Here is a 23,552-nt window from a genome sequence, read left to right on the forward strand (position 1 = left end):
TTTTGGTCAGGGATGAACTTTTTTACTAGTATAGTTATACTAGGACAGCCCCTACTGCAATGCAGTTATATTGGGATGAAGGTGCTTTATCTTATTATAGCTTATTCCCCTTGTGAGCTATCCTGGTATAAACACATTTAGCCTGACTGGCTGCATCCAAACTAGGCAGGTTGTAATGCTTTAACCAGACCAAGAAAGTTAAAGCGGGGCAACTTTTGTGTGGATGCAGGTCCTTAGTGTGTGTTTGTACAGTACCTAGCACAACTGGGCTCTGCTCTCCACTGGGACCTGGAGATGCTCGTAATGTTAGGTAATAAAGCAAGTCCTCACTCACCTCTCCAGCACCCGAGTTCGTGCGGAGTTGGTATGGGGCACACAATTCTGTCAGAGACCAGACACCAATGCATTGATCAACGGGCTCACACTATCCTTAGCTCTAAAAAGCTTTAGATTAAGTGTGGCCCCTTTATTAGGGGTGAGCATCAATATTTATACACAGAAGTAAACAAAGTGATTAACAAAAGATAATGGTCATGCATAATCAATCAAGATTTTACAGGAAAAGCAAGTTAACAAGTAAATGCATAGAGATAAAGGCTAATGGCTACTAGGGAAAGGGGGTGTCATGAGTAGTTTGCAGGGCAGTGCTTTGTTCAAAAGGGTTCAGGAAGGATTATGCAGAGACAGTCAGTCTGGGTGTGTTTTGGCTCCCCAAAGTTCACCAAAAGTTTAGACCCAACATTCCTCCATTTGTAGCTTTGAGATAACTATTAATCAAAAAGCTACACCCTATTTCAAGATCTCAAGGGCCGCTTGGCAATTTCAGCCTGGGCCAATTCGAAGAGAGTAAGGCTTTTAGCTGAAGTGGGAAAAGAATAAACTGACTTACATGAGTTTATGAGGGAGGGGACACACTGAATACAGCAACACAGTATTATAAGGACTACTATGGCCCCAACAACACCCACCAAGAGTTTTTTTAACCCACCCAAATCCGGGCAGCCAATTCCATAAGGCTCCCCACCAATCATAAGGTGGCTGGCCAGAGGAGTAGTTTTTAGCCATTTCCCTTAGGTGTTTGGTACATTGAAAAGTGTCAGAGTAGGTGTCATTTACAAAAACACAGCATTCTTCATAAGCAGAAAATAAACTAAAAAAGCATAAAAAAAACATACAGTTGTCAGAATAAAGGGTCCTCTCATTTTTTTCGAGTCAATTTAAGTCTAATGTCTGAGAGAGGTAAGCTGGTCCACTGGTCGAAGGCAGTGTCCTCAGTGGTGACAAGAGCTGCTGGTCCGTCACTGTGGTCCACTACGGCTGGCTTGATGTGGGAGTGGTGGATCCAAGATTTGCGTCCTTCCAGGAACACTGCAGTCTGGGTTGTCAAAAGAACCTGGTGGGGTCCAGTAAACCTTGGCTGGAGGGTGTCGTCACGAACGAACTTTTTGGCCCAGACGAAGTCCCCTGGTTGGAACGGGTGGATCTGTTCCTCCAGCGGCACGGTCTGGGAAAACTGCGAGGCTTTCCAAAGGGTACGAAGGCGAGCCTGTAGGGAGAGAAACTGACACGCGGTCATATGAGATCTGAGTCGAGCACAAGAGGGATGCCAAAACGGGGTACAATGTCTCTAAGGAGAATCTTCGCCACTGTGGCAGCAGTACAATTAGCAGTAGGAAAAGCTTCGACCCAGGAAGTCAGAGGGCAAACCAAAACAAGGAGGTGCTTTTTCCCAAAAGCCTTTGGCATATCTGCAAAGTCAATTTGAAGATGTTGAAATGGAGCAGCAGGCGGAGGTCTTCCACCCTTAATTTTGTTAAGAGGTGGAGCAGGTCCATTACGCTGACATGTGCTGCATGCTTTCACTATTGATAGGCAATAGGGTTGAATGCCTGGAGCATACCAAAAGCGAGCGATGGTGTCCACGAGGGCGTGCGTGCCGTAGTGACCCCCTTTATCATGGTGCCAGCGAACTGCCACGGGGTATGTGGAGCGAGGGAGGCAGGCTCGGCCATCTGGCATAAGCCAGGTCCCTTTGACCAGAGTGGCCCCGAGGCTCTCCCACGATTGTAGTTCAGCAGCGGGTACTGGTACGGGGTGCGGTGGAGTAAAGGAGGAGGCTGCAATAGCCAATGTGGGCATGGCTAAAGGTAAGGTGGCAGCCTTCTTAGCGGAGGCGTCAGCCAGGGCATTCCCACGGGTAACGGGGCTACTATCTTTAGTATGGGCCCGGCAGTGAACTACAGCCAGGACAGAGGGTTTTTGGAGGGCGTCCAAAAGCTTGTGGATGAGGGGGAGGTGCTGAATGGGTTTACCGGCAGCTGTCTGGAAACCTCGAAACTTCCAGAGGTGGATATGACAATGCACAACTCCAAAAGCATATTTGCTATCAGTAAAAATGGTAACGGTCTTACCAGCGGCCAACTGGCAAGCTCGGGCCAGGGCATAGAGTTCAGCGGCTTGGGCTCCCCAGTTGCCTGGCAGTGAGGCGGCCTCTTGAATGTCCCATTCAGAGGTGACAGCATAACCAGTGAAACGCTTGCCATCAACATAGAAGGAGCTTCCGTCCGAGAAGAGGATGCAATCGGGGTTGTCCAGTGGCACGTCAAACAGGTTGTCTCTTATCTGTAAGATGCTGTAAACTACTTCCACACAGTCGTGCTGATCCTGGAGGACTGGCAGGTCAGGAAGCAAGGTAGCTGGACTAAGGGGTCCACACCTTTCAAAAATTAGGTTAGTGTCTTCTAAGAGTTCGGCCTCTAGCTGTTGCTGACGATGGGCCGAAAAGACTTGGGTTGTGCCCCTACGCAGAAGGGCTGACAAGGCATGAGAGGTCCAAACCGTGGTAAAATGACCCAGGGTTAGGCTCTTTGCCTTTGTGATCAGCAGGGCAGCTGCTGCCAGAGTCCGGGTGCAGGATGGGGTTCCCTGAGCGACAGGGTCGATTTGCTGAGAGTAAAAAGCAAGCGGGAAATGGTGGGGCCCGCTCAGCTGGGTAAGGACACCACTAGCAATTCCGCCCCTCTCGTGGACAAAAAGGTGAAAGGGTTTGCTGTAATTGGGGGGGCGGAGAGACATGGAGGAGGCCACACTGTCCTTGAGTAACTGAAAGGCTTGAATAGTGTCCGGGGACCACTGCAAAGGGTCAGGAGCAAGGTTAGCAGTGAGTCGGTGGAGCGGTTTGCTTAACTCCCCGCAGGACGGCAACCAGGGGCGACAGAAGCCAATTAATCCTAAGAAACCTCGAAGTTGTTTCTTGGTGTTCGGTAGAGGGCAGTTTTGAATAGTCTTTATGCGGGCTGGGTCCATCTGTCTTCCCTCTGGGGTTAACAGGAAGCCCAGATATCGGACCTTTTGTGAGACCCACTGAATCTTTTTAGGGTCTACCTTGTGGCCTCTGGTGTGTAGGTATAATAAAAGTGCCTTACCATCGATGCGGAGGGCAGCTTCTTCGCGATTACCTAATAGGATGTCATCTACGTATAGGACCAATGTGGATCCCTGCGGACTGGTGAAACCTTCCAAGTCGTGGCGGAGGCACTGGCTGAAAATCGTGGGGCTGTCTCTGTAGCCTTGAGGAAGTCGTTGCCAGACATAACTTTGTCCCTCCCAGGTGAAACCAAAGAGATACTGAGAGTCTGGGTGCACAGGAATGCTGAAAAAAGCTGATTTTAAGTCAATAACAGTGAACCACTCAGCATCCCAGGGGATTTGGCTGATGATAGTAGCTGGGTCAGGAACTACTGCATGAAGAGGGACCACATACTGATTAACAACTCGTAGATCCTGTACAAAGCGCCAACGAACAGGGTCTCCGTCCTTTTTAGGAGGCTTTTTGACAGGCAGTATAGGGGTGTTACAGGGAGTGCGCTGAGGGCGGACTAGCTTTTGTGCAATGAATCCCTCGATAATGGGGTGGATGCCCTCCCGGGCTTCCAGCGACAGGGGGTATTGAGGGACTGACGGGGGAGTTAAGGAAGGCTTCACCTGAATCCTTACGGGCTCTGCCGAAAGGAGCAGGCCAACATCAGTGTCAGAAATTCCCCAGAGGGTTGAAGGCAAGTCAGTGAGGTCAGGGGAGAGAGAGGGGGGTGTTTCCCAATTACCCTGAGTAGGGGCCGAATCTCCTAACACTGTCATCAATAATCCTACCCCTTCAGGAGTGCAGGTTAAAGTAGCCTCAAGCTTACAGAGTAAATCCCGGCCCATCAAAGGGATCGGACAAGCTGGGGAAAAAAGAAAACAGTGAGGAAAACATTTATCAGCATAAATAACATTCAAAGGCAAAGTGAGTCCCAGAGACTGTGGGTTGCCCTCCACCCCAGTCGCAGTTTTAACCTCAGAGGATAGCCAGGGAGAGGGGGCATGATTTAAAAGAGAGAAAGTAGCCCCAGTATCAATGAGGAAAGAGACAGGCAGTCCCTGGACTGAAAGGGTAAACCAGGCTCTTTGCTGGGAGGGGAGAAAGTGAGAAAGGAGCCGGCTAAAGACATTAAGGAAATAAGACCATCACATTGTTTGCCTTCGCCCCCGGGGTACCGTCATTGAGGAGGCTGAGTTTGCTGTGGCTGCTGCTGTTTCCCGTAGTTGATCCAGGCCTGGGGAATGGGCTGAGCTGGTGGTGCAGGGGTGTATTCCTCACTTGTGTAAGCATCTGCGGATGCAACCAGACCCTCTGGGCGTCCCCAGGGGCATTCACGTTTAAAGTGACCGGGCTGTCCGCACTGAAAACAATTTCCTGATGGCTGGGGTCGCCAGGACCCTCTTCCCCGAGCACCCTGGAATCACCTGCCACGGCCACGGCCTTTGCCTCGAACACCACCGTGAAAAGCTAAAGCCATCAGCTTATATTCTTCCTTTTTCTCTTTCTTTTTACTACTTTCCCTTTCTTTCTCCCAGGCAAAATCAGCTACGTCCAACACTGAAGTGACTGACTCACCTCCCCAACCAGGGCGAAACTTTAAGAAGTAATCCCTTACAGGGGGCACCGACTGATTCACAAAAAACGAAATAAGAGTAGGGTGGTCTGCTTCTCTCTCAGGATCCATCTGAGTGAACATTCGGGCCCCCTCCAATAGCCTCGACCAGAACTTTCTGGGCGGCTCATCAGACTCCTGCCGAATCTGCATGAACTTAGCCTGATTAGGCGAGCGGCGAGCCATTTCCTTGAGTCTTTCTAACAATCGCTCTCGATCTGTTCGCAGCTGAGTCAGCCTTGGCTGAGTCCAGTCTAGGGGATTCCAGCCAGCGGCCAGATCCCGCCTATCCATCCAAGTAAGATTAACTGCATTGCTATCTCCCCATGTCCTTTCTGCCATCCACAATCTACTACGTTCCTCTCCGGTCAAAACTCTATTTAACAACTGATCCACATCCGTATAAGTAGGATTATAACTTAAAAACAATCTTTCTAGAAGTTCTATGATCTTTCGGGGATTTTCCCCAAAAGACCCTGACAACCGTCCCCACTCTTTCAAATCCCATTCTAGCCATCCTTTATATTCCACAATATTAGCATGTTGTAACCGTCCATCATTGCTCATATAAGGTTGATCGTGCACCTGTAAAGGCATCTCTCTAACTATACTTTTATTACTCGCAAGAGATTTGACGGGGACATCCTCTGGGCTATCCTCGGGGGGGGGGGGCATGCACCCTGCTGTATCTGTTTGGACATTAGCCTAGTAACTACTCCTCCCGAGGTTTGCCCCTCCATTTCCTCCTCATCCTTCTGCAGAAATTCCAATCTGGGATTCTGCAGATTCCCCTCTGCTACATGGAGAGAGTCCCCCTGCGGAGGAATAGGGGCAGGTGCAGAGGGGACCAGCTGACGAGTCAAAACACGCCGTTGTCTACACCCTTCATTGAAATAACCTGGAGGGGGTTCACTCTTGGGAGAGTACCTGACTGCCATAATTTTTAAAGATTTCCACAGCTCTGCTGCTGTGTCCCAACAAAACCAGTAACATAACTGTCCCGGATGGTCTTTTTCGATCTGGCTCTTTACTCCTCTTAAGGCAGCCTGTTCGAAAGAGCCATACGAAGGCCACCTCATCTCCGGGTCGGCCAATACCGCGGTATACCCAGTCCAATTCCTTACACATAGTGTGTACAACTTCTTCCTAGACATTCCTGTCTGTACTGGGAGTTTCCCTTCGTTCCATAACTTATTTACAATCCCCAACGGACTCTCAAGAGGCACGCTAGTCCCTTGACCCATGGTGTCTGACAGGAGCCCTCCAACTGGCGTTTACCCTGCTGTCCAATACACGACCCCTCAATATTGAATTGGCTGGGAGAAATCTCCTGTGGCGCCTTGCCAATTCATATATGAGTGGTCTGACCACTGAACAGAGGTACCGCACCAGAAGGAATCCCGGACGAGCCCCCAAATTGTTAGGTAATAAAGCAAGTCCTCACTCACCTCTCCAGCACCCGAGTTCGTGCGGAGTTGGTATGGGGCACACAATTCTGTCAGAGACCAGACACCAATGCATTGATCAACGGGCTCACACTATCCTTAGCTCTAAAAAGCTTTAGATTAAGTGTGGCCCCTTTATTAGGGGTGAGCATCAATATTTATACACAGAAGTAAACAAAGTGATTAACAAAAGATAATGGTCATGCATAATCAATCAAGATTTTACAGGAAAAGCAAGTTAACAAGTAAATGCATAGAGATAAAGGCTAATGGCTACTAGGGAAAGGGGGTGTCATGAGTAGTTTGCAGGGCAGTGCTTTGTTCAAAAGGGTTCAGGAAGGATTATGCAGAGACAGTCAGTCTGGGTGTGTTTTGGCTCCCCAAAGTTCACCAAAAGTTTAGACCCAACAGTAAGACAAATAGTAATGGTCACTCAACTCTGCATGGATCAGAGGAACGAAGAGCCTGTCTTACAAGCGGAAACTTAAGAGTTAGTTGTGTCTAGCCTGGCAAAACAAAGGCTGAGAGGGAATCTGATTGCTCTCTCTCTCTGAATACATTGCAGGGAGGGGCCCAGGGAGGGAGAAGGGCTGCTGAAGCTCAAGGACAGCATTATCACAAGAACAAATGGAGATAAACTGGCCAGGAATCAATGTCGGCTGGAAAAGAGAAGAAGGTTTCTAACCAGCAGAGGAATGAGGGTCTGGAACAGCCTTCTAACAGAAGGAGTGGGCCAATCACTCAGATCTAACATGGATTCTGGGACGGAGTTGCCTGCAATAGCAGGGGACCAGACTCAGTAACACAGGAGCTCCCTACTGTTATGTTTCTGGCATACACACAGGGAAGTTAGTCACAACCATAAATACTGTTGCTGGAACATTGCATCACACTATTCTATTTCTTAGAGTTCAGAATGATAACAGACATGATCCCAAATGCAGGGACAGACAAAGCAGGCTGCAGGCTAATACAGAGAGGCACAACTCACCCCATCTTGCTGCAGTCTTGCTTGTATCAGAACTGACTCAGTCTGCACTAGGCCCAGATCCTATGTTTTCCTACAGAGTCCCTTGTCTGGAAGCAAGACCAGGAAGGCTCTAAAAGTGATAGATCATAACTTTAAAATGGTCTTCAATACACCACATCTGCTAGCCCTATGTCCCTATGTTCAGCAGCTCTGACTCTGGCATCTCTTTGGGCATTTTGGCTTTGCCGCTTTTCAGAGATGAGCTGCACTTCTCTGGGGTTGGTTCCTGTTCTTGTGCTCTCCCAGAGGGGCCAATCACTTTCTCACAGTTCCTACCTTTTCAGATTTTAGAATATCTCATAATTTGCCTTAAGAATGAGGAAGAAAGGCAGCTGAAAGGATTAGCCCCGGAAGGGATAGTGCTGGTTTCCTTTAATCTCAGTGATTCTACGCATGGCGCAAGCCAGCTCCGGTGCACGACCACTAGTGAGTAGAGTGAAACATAATGAGGATTCTGCTGTCTGTGGTGTTCCTTTGGGTTTAACACCTGCCTTGTATTTTCTTCCTACAGTTGCTGCAGCAGGGAATTTTTGCTCTAAAATCCTCAGTGAGAAGTTCTGGAAAGGTAAAAAAAAACAAACCTTCAAATCTGTTTCCATAGACCCTTGGCAGATCCTGGGGAAGCTGTTCTAGTGGCTGATCCTCCTCCCTGTTAAAGTATGTTCCTTCTTTGTACTCTGAGTTCTGCTGACTGCAACTCCCAGCCATTGGATCTTGTTTGGCTAAATCAAGAGCCTTCAGTGGGAATTAACCCCTTCCTTGCTGGTGAAATCATGGCTTTTCACACTCAATGGGAGCATTACAGAAGGGACAATGGGACTGCCAGATTGGATCAGACCAAGGTTCTTTTGGTTTTATGTCTCTGTGGCCCCCTACCACATGCTTCAGGGTATGGTGTGAGGAACCACAAAATGGTCTGTTCTGGAGTCACCCATCCATAGGGAAAGTTTAATCACCTAGAACACTGGTTCTCAACTGCTTAGGACCCATTTGTAAAACTTTGTGGCCTGTCATGACCCTCCACCCTGGCAACTGGGCAGGAGGGGCAGTGAGCTGAGACACCCCCCCTCCCCAAGCAAATACTGCCTCGCCGCAGCCCATGGGGGAAAGAGGATATGGGGAATTTGGGGGCCTGGAGGTGCAATGGGGAAGCCTAAGGGTGTAGTGAGGAAGAAGTTGGGGTTTTGGGGGAGTCTGGGCATAGAATGCAAGGGTAAAGGAATAGGGAATTTGGTGACAGAAGGGGCTGGGGGTGCATTGGGGGAAGATCTGGGGGGCTGGGGTCCAGAATGAGTGATATGACAGATGAGGATTTGCCCTGTTGTGCAGAAGAGGTACATCAGAGGGTCTGGGTTGAGGGGCAGAACAGGGAGTAAGAAAGATGGGGTGTAGCCCGAATGCAGGGTGGGAGTTCATAGTGGGGCTGGTGCTTACCAGAGAGCAGGACATCAGCCATTCCCTCCCAGCTTCCGATGCACAGGGTTGGCTAGACTTGGCTTCCTCCTCTGGGCTTTGTAACCTCCAGGGTCACAGTGCTGCTCACTTTTGGCCTGGCCCCCCATCTGGCCACCCAAATTTGTGTGAATGGCTTTGCAATCTGGCACCTGGGATCGCAGCACAACTCACTTAAATTTGTCCCGGCCAGCTGGCCCCCACATCATCATGACGGAGGAGTGGCTAGGCCAACCTGAGCGGCGTGATGATCCTATGCGTCAGGTCACAATGCCCAGCTTGAGGAGCTGAGCCCAGCTAGCCCCACAACTCTTCGATGCATTCTGGTGACCCAATTTTGTGTCGTGACCCAGGGGTTGAGAAACCCTGCTTTAGAGGTTGGCTTGTGCCCGGAAGCTAAAACGTCTCTATTCCTAATTTATTTGCAGTGAGATCTCGGTGTTCATAGGGCACAAAATTGGGCATCAGGACACCTGGGTTCTGTTACCAACCTGCAGTGTGTCCCTGGGCAAGTCTGTTCCCCTCTCTGTGTTCCCACCCACATGTGTCAAGTTAGCTTGCAAGCTTTTCCAGGCAAGGACTATCTGTCTCTGTGTGTCTGTGGCACTCCCAGTACAATGGGGCTCCATTGGGTTGGGTGCTGCACAGACACCTAGTGAGAGACAGGCCCTGAACCAAAGAGCTCATAGGCTGAACAGACACAGGGTGTGAGGGGAAATAGAAGCACTGAGTGGGGCAAGGACTTGCCCAAGTTCACACAGGAAGACAGTGACAGTTGGGAATAGAACCCAGGAGTCTTGGCTCGTGCCCTACTCACTAAAGCACCACTCTGCCTCTATGGGAGCCAGTGCTTTTAATTGGTTTCAGCAGCATGAAACTTCAGATTGAACTAGTTCGTTCTGGGACATGTGACCCAGAATCTCTCCCTTGTGCAGAAATGGATGGGATGCTGGCTGAGCTCTCTGTGCCCTGGACCAGGCCTTGGACGGCAGGTGGATGTAGCCACGAACCCCTGGATTCTACCGCACTCCAGCTGGCCTTCGAGGTTTGACTTTCCTGCTCACTTGGTGATACTTTTCGAAGTCACTTCCAAGTATCATGTGACAGCCAACTTGAGGCCTGAACTTGCCAGATGCTGAGCGCCTCCTGGGAGATGCTGAATATCCTTGGCTTGATTCTAGTGGAAGGTGATAGCATGCCACCCTCTGCAGGATTGGGCCCCCAGAGATTAAAGGCGAGTCAAGTATTTGTATTAAGGTAACACCTACAGACCCCAACCAAGTTCAAGGTCCCCATTGGGCTGGACACCACACAGACCCCAACAATCTCAGTTGAGATTATCTTCAGGGCCCAGAGTAATGAGCGGCCAATCTCAGTTGGGCACTCAAAGTGTTACCATAGTACAAATAACATCTTTCCTGAAGCAAATAATCACTTTCTAGCAGAGGTAATCTCAGGCTGATGACTGTGTGTGACAATGCAGCTGGGATGGGGACTGGGACCCACACAATACACCCCACAACCAACCTCTCCAAAGTCACAAGGCGCCGGAGTACAGCTGTTCTGGAATCTAGGCCATTTATTTAGGTCCCTAAATATAAATAGAGCGGACTGATTTCTTGTGGCACTCGGTGCTTGCAGCCCCTGCTGTCATTGGTGGAAGTTGTGGGTGCACACAAATCAGGCCATGAGTACCCGACGTCACGCATCTTGAGAGCACTGAGCCACACGTACGTGACTCTTTCTAGCACAGCCTCGTCTGCTCTTGAAGACACCAGATTCAAGATTAAGGGCCAGATTCTAGTTCCTAGTCCAGCCTCTTTATGCCATTTAGGTGGACAGATTCTGGCCATAACTCTGCCAGCATAAATCAAGCCATCACCATGCCAGCCAACCCTGGCATCGGGGGCAGGCTAGAGACACCATGGAGCTGAGTGGCATTATGCTGACATGCCACTGGCATATGTTAGATCTGTCTGTCTCTTGGTGACTCTAACTGATGCTGGAGCTGGGCTGGCTCTGGATCAAGGAGCTGATTATGGTTCCCTGACTCAGTGCTGGCCTGGTTCCACAGAGCTCAGACACAGGGAGAATTGAGCCCTATTATTAGTTAGGAAGTTTATTTTGCCCGCCAATGATTACGTCCCTCTTATTTCTGTTCTCCCATGAGGTGCCCCCGTTTCTGTGCCTAGTGGTTTTGCAGCAATCTTGCAAGTAGCAGTCAAAGCTACGGCTCTATTTTAGGGCATGGAAAAGCAGCTTCTTTATTTCATTCTCAGCTCCACGAAAGGCCTGGAGTTCTGATGATGGACTGTCTGGCAGTAAAACAGTTCATACACAAGATCAGCATGGTGCACCCAAAGGTAATGCCATCTGGTTTGCAATGACACTAAGGCCTCTTTGCACTGCCCTGGGGGGAAATATTCCCCTGAAAGTCCCCTCTGAGCAAAGGGCTCCCCTGACTGGCATGAGGCCTCACCTTCAGCCCAATCCCCTGGCCCAGGGTAGTGGGGATGTGATTGGACCACACTGTACAATGGGTATTCCAGGAAGCAGAGCATCCCTGGGATTACTCTTAACTTCCCGGGGCTGGGTTGCACAGCCCCAGAGCACAGGTAGCTCAGCTGGGGTTTAAAGCTCCCTTTTACTCACCCAAAAATCAGGGCCTGTTTTAATTACTTCTTGCAGCGTACATGTAATCCCTGGGCCAATTTACATTCCCTGGCACAGCTCCATCAGCTCCCACACAATTACTCCCACAGAATTTGCCCCAGTGCCTATCTATTGGGCAACCCAGTCATTTCAGCTGGTTTAATTGTTGTTCATTACTCTGTTGGGATGAATCCTCCTACAAGCTCTTGTATTATAGCCCATCATTATCCCCTTCCATGGTATTACCTTTTCCCAGACAATAGTACCCCAGCTTATCCACTGAGTCTCTGCGCTAGACTCCTCTCTTTTGCACAGGTGTCTATGCCAGTTTTTGTGACTGGCACCAGCCCTGACCTGGGTTCTCCTTCCCTCAAACACAGATCCCTTTCCTTTCCCTAGAGGGGCTAGCAGCAGCAGGAATTGAATCTTGTGCTTTGTGATTTGCAAGCAGGAACTGAACCATGGCTCCTTGAGCTGAAGGATCCAGTTTCTAGTGCCAAAAGGCTGTAGCAGATTCATAAACCTCTCCATGAGGCCTAACTATGAGAAGGTGATCTGAAATGGGGGATACGTGATAGGTTGCCTGACCCTGCTTGGGGCTGGTCTAAGACATGCAGGGTTCCACATGCCCACACAGGGCAGCAAGAGTGTCTAAGGAATGCTTTTGCTCCACTGTGTAGGCAACTCATATTGCTGAAGCCCACACAGCTAGGGAGCACCCAACCTTGTCAGTGCTTAGCATGTCAGTCAGGTGAGTGGGCAGAGCAGTGGGCAGCACAACAGGGGTCCTAATCTCAGTCAGGGTCTGAGTGGTGCCCAGCATGATGGGGGCCCTGATCTCAATTGCAGTCTGTGCAGAGGCCAGCCCAGAGGGGGTCCCAGTCTCGACTGGGATCTGTGCAGTGCCCAGCATGATGTCCTGACTCTCCTGATACCTTGTTGATTTGCAGATCAGATTCCATTACTGTGTGAATGTGAATGGCGCTGTGTCTGCGGAGACGTACTGGTGAGTAAGCGAGTGATTGGAATGCCCAGGTGACAGGTGGTCATGTATTTACAAGATGGGGCTACCTGGGTACTTCACACAGGCCAGCACTCGTAGGAACATAGGTGTTGTCAGACTGGATCAGACCTTAGGTCCATATAGCCTACTAACCTAGCTATAACAGTGCCCAACACCCAATGCTTCTGAGGAAAATCTATCTATAGTGACTGCGTGTGGGCAGAACAAGCAAGGCAATGTTTGGAGGAAGATGCAAGAACCCCACAGTAAGCACATGTGGGACAATCTGCCCCCAAACAGCTGGGCCATGTCTACACTACAGGGACTATAATGGTATAACTACATCACTGTAGCTATGCTGGCATAGCCCCGTAGTGTAGACAAAGCCTACACCAATGGAAAGGTTTTTTCCCATTGCTATAGGAACATCACCTCCCGGAGCAATAATAGCTAGGTGATGTAGCTATGCTGACCAAAATTTTAACTATAAGCTAGGCCTAGTCTCACCCTGATCTCTAATAGTTAGAGATTGGCTTAAGCCCTGAGCGAGGAGGTTTAAGTATCCCTGCCAAAACTGTTGTCCTTCTTCAAGTCTTTGTCCATGTGTATCCCGCTCCTGGTGCATATGTGTCTCACCTGCATGAATGCACCATGAGTGGGGTCCCCATGGACTACGGTTCTGGAAAAAACACAGTTTTGTAATGCAAGCAGGCATTCTTTCTCACTTACAATGCATACTTGGTATATTCTTGACATCATTATAAGTATCTAATCCCTGTTTGATTTGTGCTCAGTTCTTAGCTGCAGCACCACTCGATGGCAGTAAATCCCATAGGCTGATCACATGTGTGAAGAAGGATTTCCTTCTATTGGTTTTGAATCTCCCACCTTTCACTCTCACCAAATGTCCCATTGTCCCTGCATCAGGAGAAAGAGACAACAGAAGCTCCTGTTCTCCCTTTACTAGGCCAGCCATTATAATAGAATTGTCTTGTCTTTGTCTCCTTTTTAAGATAAGGATCAGAGGAGCTGAGTGAGTTGCCTTATTTTAAAATAGTTTGGTGATACTTAAAAGTGATGCTTACTGGGTTGAAGTCCTGTCTTGTTAATTTCTGCTCTCTAGTGGAGAGAAGAGAGAGAGTACATGTATACTGAATGGAATAAAGCTCCTTACTGACCAGAGACACTATATAAGGTAAGAGATGACTTGGTCACAGCCTATATAAGTACCACCCTGGGGAGATGATTTCTGATAGCAGACCTCACAGACAAAGGCAGAACAAGTTCCTATGGCTGGAAGCTAAAGCTGGATATATTCAGATTAGAAATTAATGCACATTTTTAACAAGGAGGGGAATTAACCATTGGGACTGACCTAGGGACAGAGTGGATTCTTCATCAAGATTGGACATCTTTCTGAAAGCTCTCCTGTAGCTCATCCACCAGATGCATAAATCAGTGGGTGGGTTTCCGTTACCCAGGACATGCAGGAGGCACTATCAGAACAATCCCTTCTGGCCTTCAAACCTCTGAGTCTTTCAAATAGTGCAAGTGCTGTGTTATGTCGATTGACATACTAGTTATTGGCTGGACTCTGCCTCGATCTTGATTCGGGGCTCTCAGTACTGTCGTAATATCAGTAATGGGCAAATGATCATATCTCTAGTGTCGTCATCCTACTAGTTCTACCTTTGTCCAGAAAGTCTTCCTGGAAAAACAGGTTAGAAAGTTGTTATTACAATAGCACTTAGAGGTCCCAGCTGAGTGAGGGACCCCCATCATGCTGGGTGCTGCACAGATCCTGACTGAGACTGGGGCCCCTGTCATGCCTGGCACTGCACATGTACATAGAGCTCACCGTATGTGAAGAGAAGCAGAGGGCAGCGATGGGAAGGGACTTGCCCATGGTCATACAGCAGGCAGTGCCTGAGCTAGAAATAGACTCCAGGTGTCCTGAGTCTCAGTTCAGTGCCCTCACCACTAAACCACACTGCCTCAGATGAGAACTGAATTTCTAATGTGAAGATACAGACACACAAGAAGTATTATTTCTTCTGGATTTAGACTGTGAACTCTTTGGGGCATGGACCATCTCTCGTGTGTTTATACAGCACCTAGCACAACGCTGTCCTGGTCCATGGTGGAGGTTCCTAGGTGCTATAGTAATACAAATTATTAATAATAAATAAATAAATAACATAATAATAAATTATACCTCAGAGAGAAGCAAAGCCTCCAGAAAGGGAACAAAGCTGTGCTCTTTTCCACTGGCCTCTGTCTGGGTGCACAGTGGAGGGGAGCTGCTGTTACCATACAGATGGCCTTGCTGTGTGGTGAATTCTCCAACGCTTGGAGTCTTTAAATCCATAGTGGGCATCTCTGTACATGATACTCTATAGCTCTGCTGCAAGTGATGGTCCATGGGATGCAGGGGATCAGCCTTGATTATTCAGTGGATCCGCTCTTGCTTTTAAAATCAATGAGTTTCCACCATGGGCAGAATTAGGCAAAGAGAGGGTTAAATTAGCAAGTAAACCAGCAACACCACAGGGCATGAGCCTGAGCAATCCCCGTTACCAAAGATGGCCAGACATGGGGATCAGAGTAGAGTGCAACCTAAACAGGGCACTCTTCTGTCTTGGTACCGCAGAAGTTGGCACCGTTAATTCCAGCACTACGCAGGCACCATTGAGTCTGGTACCAGATGAGCCATCTACACCTGCAGCACAGCGCAGTACCAACGCTATCTCAGTACCAATCATGCTGGAGGCGTTGGGCGCTGCCAGAGACCTTCTCTCACTGTTGGTACCAGTGTCACCAGAAGTACAAGAGTTGGTGTTATCAGTGCTAGCAGTCAGGAAGGAAGCCATTGTTTGGGTCCATGACTTTGGGCGCCATCAAAAGGGAAGCTGGCTATGCTTGCTTCGGTCCACCTCAACAGCAGTCTCTGCCACTGGTGGGAAGTGCACCACCATGGTCACCAGATAAAGACTCCTCGTCATTTGAGTCAGAGGTGGAGTCTAACTCCTCCTGTCCGAGGAGTCGTTCCTGCTACTCCCCCAGGTATTTCTACCCTTCCATGGACATGAGCAGAGGAGTAACATCGAGTGCATAACCAGGAGGTCATTGGGGACCTACACCAGTCCTGTGGTCCTTTTGGAACATGTGGGGTTTTCACCCAGTTTCCAGGGCTCCTATTCAGTGGCCTTGGAAAGGGGCGTGGCATCATCCCATCAGCCAACCTCCCCTCCCTGGACTCTGGAACTGAGCCCAGCCTTGTACTACAAGACCCAGCACAGTAGGATCCTACAGAGGCAGAAATGGAGGAAGAGCTTTCACAGCCAATGCTAGCCTCTACCTCCTCCCCTGACAAGGCAGTCTCAGGAGGGGGCATCACCTCCCCCTCCCCCTGATGACTATAAAACTCATCAAAAGTTGCTAAAGAGAGTGGCCTTAAATCTGGGAATACATGTGGAGGTAGTGAAAGTGTCCTCACATAGCCTACTTGATATTTTAGCTGCTATGGGCCCTTCAAAAGTAGCTTTGCCTCTCAAAGAGGCCATTATGGACCCTGTGAAGCCCTTATGGCAGACCCCCACATCACTTCCCTCCACATCCAAAAGTGCCGAACCCTGTTCCTGCCCAGGGTTATGAGTTCCCGTATTCCCATTGCTCCCCACCCCCGGATCCCCAAGGTATCTGCTGCCAATGAGAGAGAAAGAGTCATCAGGGTGCAACCCCAAAATGAATGGATTTGGTAGGAAAATTTATTCTGCTGCAGGATTACAACACAAAATTGCAAACCAGGAGGTGCTGCTGGGCAGGTTTGATTTTAACATGTGGGACTCCGTTCAGAAGTTCAAAGACTTGCTCCCTCAAGAGGCTAGGTAAGAGTTCTCTTCGCTAGTGGATGAAGGAAGATCAGTGGCGCGGATCTTGTTGCAAGCTGCTTTGGATGTGGCTGACTCAGCAGCCAGGCTCATGACTTTGGCAGTGGCCATGTGCAGAAGTTCGTGGCTGCAGTCCTCAGGACTCCTACAGGAGATCCAGCAAACCCTTCAGAACTTACCTTTTAAAGGAGCTTTGCTCTTTTCAGAACAGACTGATGTGAAGCTTCATGTGTTAAAAGACTCCAGGGTATCCCTTAAGTTGCTTGGATTGTACGAGGAAGCACTGCAGGCCACAACAGCCATCCAGTACTCTGCCCTGGCTACCCATCAGGATCTTCAGAGGAAAAGAAGCTGTGGTTAGATATAGTCACTACCCCCTTCTAACTTGACGACAATGTCTGCCTCTCCCAGACATCCAGGGGGTTCTAAGCAGGTGTTTTGGCAGTATGCTCGAGGACACCATACCAGTTCCTGCGATGCCAGACCCAATTTCTCCTTTGTTTACAACCTGTCTTTCCCACTTCTTCAGCGCATGGTCCTGTATCACCACGGACCGTTGGGTGTTGAGCAGAGTGAATGTGTGATAAACCCTCCAGTTTATTTCTACTCTTCCTTCCCATCCTCCCTCCTCGTCCCTCTTCAGAGACCCGTCTCAGGAAGAACTTCTGGCCCAGGAGGTTCAATCTCTCCTTCAGGTGGAAGCTGTGGAAAAGGTTCCACAGAATTTAAGAGGAAAGGGGTTCTACTCCCATTATTTCCTAATCTTAAAAGACAAGGGAGGTCTCAGGTGAATTTTAGACCTGCATCAACAACAGCTCAACAACTATCTCAAGAGAATAAAGTTCCACATGGTCACCCTGGCATCCATTATCCCTTCCCTGGATCCCGGGGATTGGTATGTTGCCCTTGATTTAAGAGATGCCTACAGTAGAACCTCAGAGTTACGAACACCCTGGGAAGGGAGATTGTTCATAAGTCTGAAGTATTTGTAACTGTGAACAAAATGTTATGGTTCTTTCAAAAGTTTACAACTGAACAGTGACTTAATACAGCTTTGAAACTTTACTATGCAGAAGAAAAATGCTGCTTTCCCTTTTTTTTTTTTAGTACTTTACATTTAACACAGTTACATACAGCATTTGCTTTTTTTGTCTCTGCTGCTCCCTGATTGCATATTTCTGGTTCCAAATGAGGTGTGTGGTTGACTGGTCAGTTCATAACTTTGGTGTTTGTAACTCTGAGGTTCTGCTATATTTTCATAATTCAATATACCAAGGACACAAAAGGTTCCTCAGATGTGTAGTGAAACACTCGCACTATCTATTCACAATCATCACATTCAGCCTGTCTGCAGGTCCACAGGTGTTCACAGAATGTCTGGCAGTAGTGACAACCTTCCTGACGAAGTTAGGAGTGCGGGTCTACCCTTATCTAGGTGAATGGCTGGTCGAGAGTTGGTCCAGAGTCAGTCAAAGGCTCAGGTAGTGTCCAACATTTGACTTGTCCAGTTGACTTCAAGGCCCTAGGCCTTCTGATAAATATTGAGAAATCCACCCTCACTCTGGCACAGAGGACAGAGTTCATTGGGGTGCTGTTCAACTCTATTCAGGCCAGAGCTTACCTTCTAGAGGGATGTTTCAAGTCAATCAGATCCCTGATAATGCACCTCAAGGGTCAAGGGGTGTAGGGCCCCAGAATAGCTAGGGATGGCCCTGGGTAAAACTTTTTAAAATTGGGAATAAAACTTCCCCTTTGTCTGTTGCTCTCCGGAGAAGGAGACACGGAGCAGCAATGCCATAAGCATGAATGCTATGTAAGGCTTGAACCTGGTATAAAAATTCATGCTAACCCTAGATGCTTTTGTTTGCTTGTAACCTTTAAGCTAACCCCCAAGAAAGCTATTTTGGGTGCTTAATTTTTGGAATTGCTCTTTTAAAATCTAGCAAAAGCCTAAGTTCCAGATGTATTTCCTTCCTTTTTGTTTTTAATAAAATTTACCTTTTTTAAGAATAGAATTGGATTTTTGGTGTCCTAAGAGGTTTGTACATGTTGTTTGATTAGCTGGTGGCAACAGCTAATTTCCTTTGTTTTCTTTCTCAGCTCTTCCCTGGCAGGGGAGAAGGGGGAGGGCTTGAGGAAACCCCACAGGGAGAAATTCCCAAGTGCTCCTTCCTAGGTCCAAGGGTTTTTTTTGCATTAGGGTGGTGGCTGCATTTACCAAGCCAAGGTCAGAGAAAAGCTGTAGCCTTGGGAGTGTCAAGTATTAATTTTTAAAATGCTTGCAGGCCCCTACCTTCTGTACTCAAAGTGACAGAGTGGGGATTCATTTTTCACATGGTGGCAGAGCGATGGGATCATTTTGAACCAGAAGCACAGACCACAGAATTTTAAAAGGACACATTTTTCTTTTTGGCTGCTTGAAAGCCAGGGAGTTTTTTTAAATTTTATTTTATTTGCTGCCTGAGGGGAAACAGGCATGCCAAAGGATTAGCCTTCAAAGCCAGGGAGTCCAACAAGCAGGTTTTTTTTTTTTAATATTTTCTAGCTTTGTGGCAACAAAATAGTTGGACTAGAGTAGGGTAACCTGTGCATGAGATTGAGGTCAGGCCTGGAAACCCTAGAGTGACTAGTCTTCCCAAAGTGGCACGCTATGGAGAAAACAGATCCAGATCAAGCCCAGACATCCAGCTCCATGACAGAAATGAAGGGAGGGGATGGGGAACCGGGAACTTCCCAGGAGGGAAGGGTCAGCCCTCCCCTGACCAAGATCCAGGTGCCAAGCTGGAGGGATGGCCTTAACCAAGACCAAGTTCTGACTGTGGAGGACAGGGATTTCTTCCTACAGATGATGCTCTTGGAAGTGGAGGACAAAAGGGAGGCAAAGCGCTTGGAGTTGGAAGCGGAGGAGAGGAGACAGGCGAAGCGCTTGGAGGCAGAAGCGGAAAGAGAGGCGAAGTGCTTGGAGGCGGAAATGCAGGCGAAGCACTTGGAGGAGGAGTTAGAGCTGAAGCACTTAGAGCTGGAAAGGGCTAAGCTGGGTCCACCAGGTAACCCTAACAGTCCTTCTCCAGGTACCGCTCTCCATTCCAAGAAATTCCCCACATACAAGGTAGGCGATGATACAGAGGCTTTCTTGGAAAATTTTGAAAGGGCTTGCCTTGGGTACAACACCCCTATAGATCAGTATATGGTGGAGCTGAGGCCGCAACTCAGTGGACCCTTAGCAGAGGTGGCAGCTGAAATGCCTAAAGAACACATGAATGAATACAACCTTTTTAAACAAAAGGCCAGAATTAGAATGGGACTAACACCTGAGCATGCCCTTTGGCAGCTCAGAGCCCTAAGGTGGAAACCAGACCTGGCATTTTCCTGACACCTACCACACTGTAAAAAATTGGGATGCCTGGATATCAGGAGCAAGTGTTAAATTTCTGGAAGATCTGTCTCTCCTAATGCAAATGGAGCAGTTCTTAGAGGGTGTTCCTGAGAAAATAGAAGGGTACATCCTAGGTGGAAAGCCCAAAACTGTAATAGAGGTGGGGGAGATTGGAACCAAATGGGTGGAGGTGGCAGAGAAGAAGAAAGCTAGTAGTAGTTGGTGCAGATACCAGAAAGGGCAACCCGAGATGACACCCCACCATCGGGGTCAGCCCAAAGCCCCACCTTGCAAGGAGGAGCCTTCCACACAGCCAGGGAGACACCAGATGCCCTCTCGTCCCACCACCCCACTCTCCAACCACCCACCTCACCCTAGCCCACAGTCAGCTGTGCGATGCTTTAAATGTAACGAGCTGGGGCATGTGAAGGCCAACTGCCCCAAGAGCATCAGCTGACTACAGTTCGTCACCCCAGAGTCCCACCAAGAGCCTTCAGGCCCAGATGTCTTGCAAATACCCTCAGAACGAAGGGAAACTGTGAGTGTGGGTGGGAGGAAGATTACTGCATGCAGAGACACTGGAGCACAGATGTCAGCTGTCCACCAATCCCTGGTGGACCCCAAATTCATCGACCCAGAGGCCCAAGTGATGGTGCAACCCTTTAAGGCCAACTTTTAACTTGCCTACTAGGGCTGGTCAGGAATATGGACTTTTGCAGTCTATGATGATTATCCCCTTCCCATGCTGCTGGGAGAAGACTTAGCCAACCATGTGAGGCTAACAAAAAGGGTGGGCATGGTCACCCACAGCCAGGCTAAACAGGCCTCCACACCTAACTCCATTCCTGAACCTCCTACAGGAACCCAATCAGAAGTGGTGGAACGAGACTCCGGACAAGAGTCTATGGCAGCAGTTGAAAATCCAGTTCCTGGAACCCAGCCAGAACCAGCCCAAGGATCAGAACGTGCAGAACAGCCAGCACCAGAGCCCGTGCTTGCAACCCCACCAGAGTCAGGGGAGCCAGCACCAAAGGGCGCCACAGAGCCTGCACCTGTAGCAGTGGCTAGACCAGCACAAGAAGCTCAACTGGAGCCTGAAATTCATCCTAGTGCACCAGCGGAGAGCAGTACCTCGTCAAAGGAAACAACTCCATCACCTGCATCCCTTCCAGTGGGACCAAGTCCACAATCCAGCGAGGAACTAATTCCTCCAGCCTCAAGGGAACAGTTCCAGGCAGAGCAAGAAGCGGATGAGAGACTCAAGGGAGCTTGGATGGTGGCACAGAGCGACGCACCATCTCTCAGCCCTTCCAATATGTCCAGGTTTGTTATACAAGGAGAACTCTTATACAAGGCGACTCTTTCTGGTTGGCACAAGAGGAAATGGCATCCTCAGAGACAGTTGGTAGTTCCAACTAAGTATAGGAAAAAACTCTTGAGCTTAGCCCATGATCATCCTAGTGGTCATGCTGAGGTGAACAGGACCAAGGACCATTTGGGAAAGTCATTCCACTGGGAGGGGATGGGCAAGGATGTTTCTACCTATGTCCGATCTTGTGAGGTGTGCCAGAGGATGGGAAAGCCCCAAGACCAGGTCAAGGCCCCTCTCTAGCCACTCCCCGTTATTGAGGTTCCATTTCAGCGTGTAGCTATTGATATTCTGCATCTTTTCCTAAGGAGACACCCAGAGAAAAGCTGTACATACTGACTTTCATGGATTTTGCCACCCGATGACTGGAAGCAGTAGCTGTAAGCAACACCAGTGCTAAAAGCATGAGCCAGGCACTGACAGACATTTTTGCCAGGGGTAGGTTGGCCCTCCGACATCCTTACAGATTCGGGAGCTAACTTCCTGGCAGGGACCATGAAACATCTTTGGGAAGCTCATGGAGTAAACCACTTGGTTGCCACCCCTTACCACCATCAAACAAATGGCCTAGTGGAAAAGTTTGATGGGACTTTCGGGGCCGCGATACATAAATTTGTGAATGAGCACTCCAATGATTGGGACTCAGTGTTGTAGCAGTTGCTCTTTGCCTACAGGGCTGTACCACATCCCAGTTCGGGATTTTCACCCTTTGAACTTGTTTATGGCCATGAAGTTAAGGGGCCATTACAGTTGGTGAAGCAGCAATAGGAGGGGGTTACATCTTCTGCAGGAACTAACATTTTGGACTTTGTACCCAACCTGTAAAACACCCACAAAGACTCTCTAGCCCTTGCTCAAGAAAACCTACAGGATGTTCAACAAGAGCAAAAGGCCTGGTATGATAAATATGCCAGAAAATGTTCCTTCAGAGTAGGTGACTGTAAGGAGGCGCCCTGGCTCCCCGCCGCGCCTGAGAGGGACAAGCCAGAGCAGGTGCCTCAGTGGGCAGAGCCACTGTTGCCTGTCCCCGCCCCCCAGAAGTCAAGGGGTGGGACAGGAAGTATAAAAGCCCGGCTCATGCGCTCAGTTGGCGGCCGGCTGCCGGAGAGGACAGATGCTGGAGCCCAAGCTCCCGCCAGGCCCAGCCTACCCTGTGCTCACTACCCAGAGGAACGCTGGCCTGACCTGCCTCGCGCTCGGTATCCGGAGGAGCGCTGGCCTGACCTGCCCCGCGCTCACTACCCGGAGGAACGCTGGCCGGACTTGCCTCATACCCGGTACCCAGAGGAGCGTCGGCCTGACATGCCTGGCGCCCGGTACCCTGAGGAGCGGCCTGAGCTTCCCTACGACCGGGATCCTGAGGAGCTGCCTGAGCCTCCCTACGACCGGTACCCGGAGGAGCCCATGGTCTGGGACCCCCCAGACGAAGCTGGCGAGAGACAGGCACCCAGAGAAGGGGAGGTCGGAAGTGGCCCGGGGGTAGCCGACCCTGGTTTGGCTCCTGAAGAGCCTGAACCCATGTCAGTGTGTTTCGGCCAGGATCCCCACTGACAGCAGCGTGCCTTTGCCGCTTCTAGGGCCCCGGGCTGGAACGCAGTGGAGTGGGAGGGCCTGCGTTCCCCCTGCCACCCTCTCAAGGGTGGCAGACTCCCCCTCTCCCTGGCCTAAGGAGGCCTTCTGTGCGGGGCTGATATACTTTGTTTGCTCAGCCTGCTGAAGGCCTGAGCCTGAACTGCTACTGCCCCGCCCTGTCCAAGGGCCTGGGCTGATATACTGTGTTTGCTCAGCCTGCTGAAGGCCTGAGCCTGAACTGCTACTGCCCCGCCCTGCCCAAGGGCCTGGGCTGATATACTGTGTTTGCTCAGCCTGCTGAAGGCCTGAGCCTGAACTGCTACTGCCCCGCCCTGTCCAAGGGCCTGGGCTGATATACTGTGTTTGCTCAGCCTGCTGAAGGCCTGAGCCTGAACTGCTTACGGCCTGCCCTGCCCAAGGGCCTGGGCTGATATACTTTGTTTGCAGACCCTTTATTCCCTCAATGCCTGCTGAGGGGTTAGGCCTACCAGGACTGCTGTGTGTAAGGAGGTGCCCTGGCTCCCTGTCGCGCCTGAGAGGGACGAGCCCCGACACCACCGTCTTACATGTGGTACCAGAAATGGGGAGTTCCGCCCAGGATGTGGGTGTGGACTCTTAACGCCGGTGAACGGGGGACTGCGGGAGAGGGAGCCCCCTCCCCCGAGATGGACATGTCCCAACTCGTCGCCCTTCTGATCGAGAGCCAGGATCGGCAGCAAGCGGCTCAGTCGTGGCGGCAAGAGGAGCAGCAGGCCGCCCAGCTCCAGCAGCAGCAGCAGCTCGTCGAGCA

At 49.8% G+C, this 23,552-nt stretch overlaps 2 protein-coding genes across 2 annotated transcripts in view; one reads left to right on the forward strand and one right to left on the reverse strand.

Moving 5' to 3' along the window:
* The window catches only part of C6H11orf80 (chromosome 6 C11orf80 homolog), a 62,696-nt gene that overhangs the window by 6,251 nt on the left and 32,893 nt on the right, over window positions 1-23,552 (forward strand). Inside the window, exons 2-7 of the mRNA XM_050960446.1 lie at window positions 7,733-7,874; window positions 7,960-8,013; window positions 9,836-9,945; window positions 11,180-11,263; window positions 12,503-12,558; window positions 13,679-13,750. Coding sequence (XP_050816403.1) covers window positions 7,733-7,874; window positions 7,960-8,013; window positions 9,836-9,945; window positions 11,180-11,263; window positions 12,503-12,558; window positions 13,679-13,750 — 518 coding nt within the window. The remainder of the gene's footprint in view (window positions 1-7,732; window positions 7,875-7,959; window positions 8,014-9,835; window positions 9,946-11,179; window positions 11,264-12,502; window positions 12,559-13,678; window positions 13,751-23,552) is intronic.
* NXF1 (nuclear RNA export factor 1) overlaps window positions 16,305-23,552 on the reverse strand; it is a 135,049-nt gene continuing 127,801 nt past the window's right edge. The window contains exon 24 of the mRNA XM_050960442.1: window positions 16,305-16,779. The gene's annotated coding sequence lies outside the window, so the exon portion shown is untranslated. The remainder of the gene's footprint in view (window positions 16,780-23,552) is intronic.

This window comes from Gopherus flavomarginatus, chromosome 6 (genome assembly GCF_025201925.1).
Source record: "Gopherus flavomarginatus isolate rGopFla2 chromosome 6, rGopFla2.mat.asm, whole genome shotgun sequence".
NCBI classification, from domain to species: Eukaryota; Metazoa; Chordata; order Testudines; family Testudinidae; genus Gopherus; species Gopherus flavomarginatus.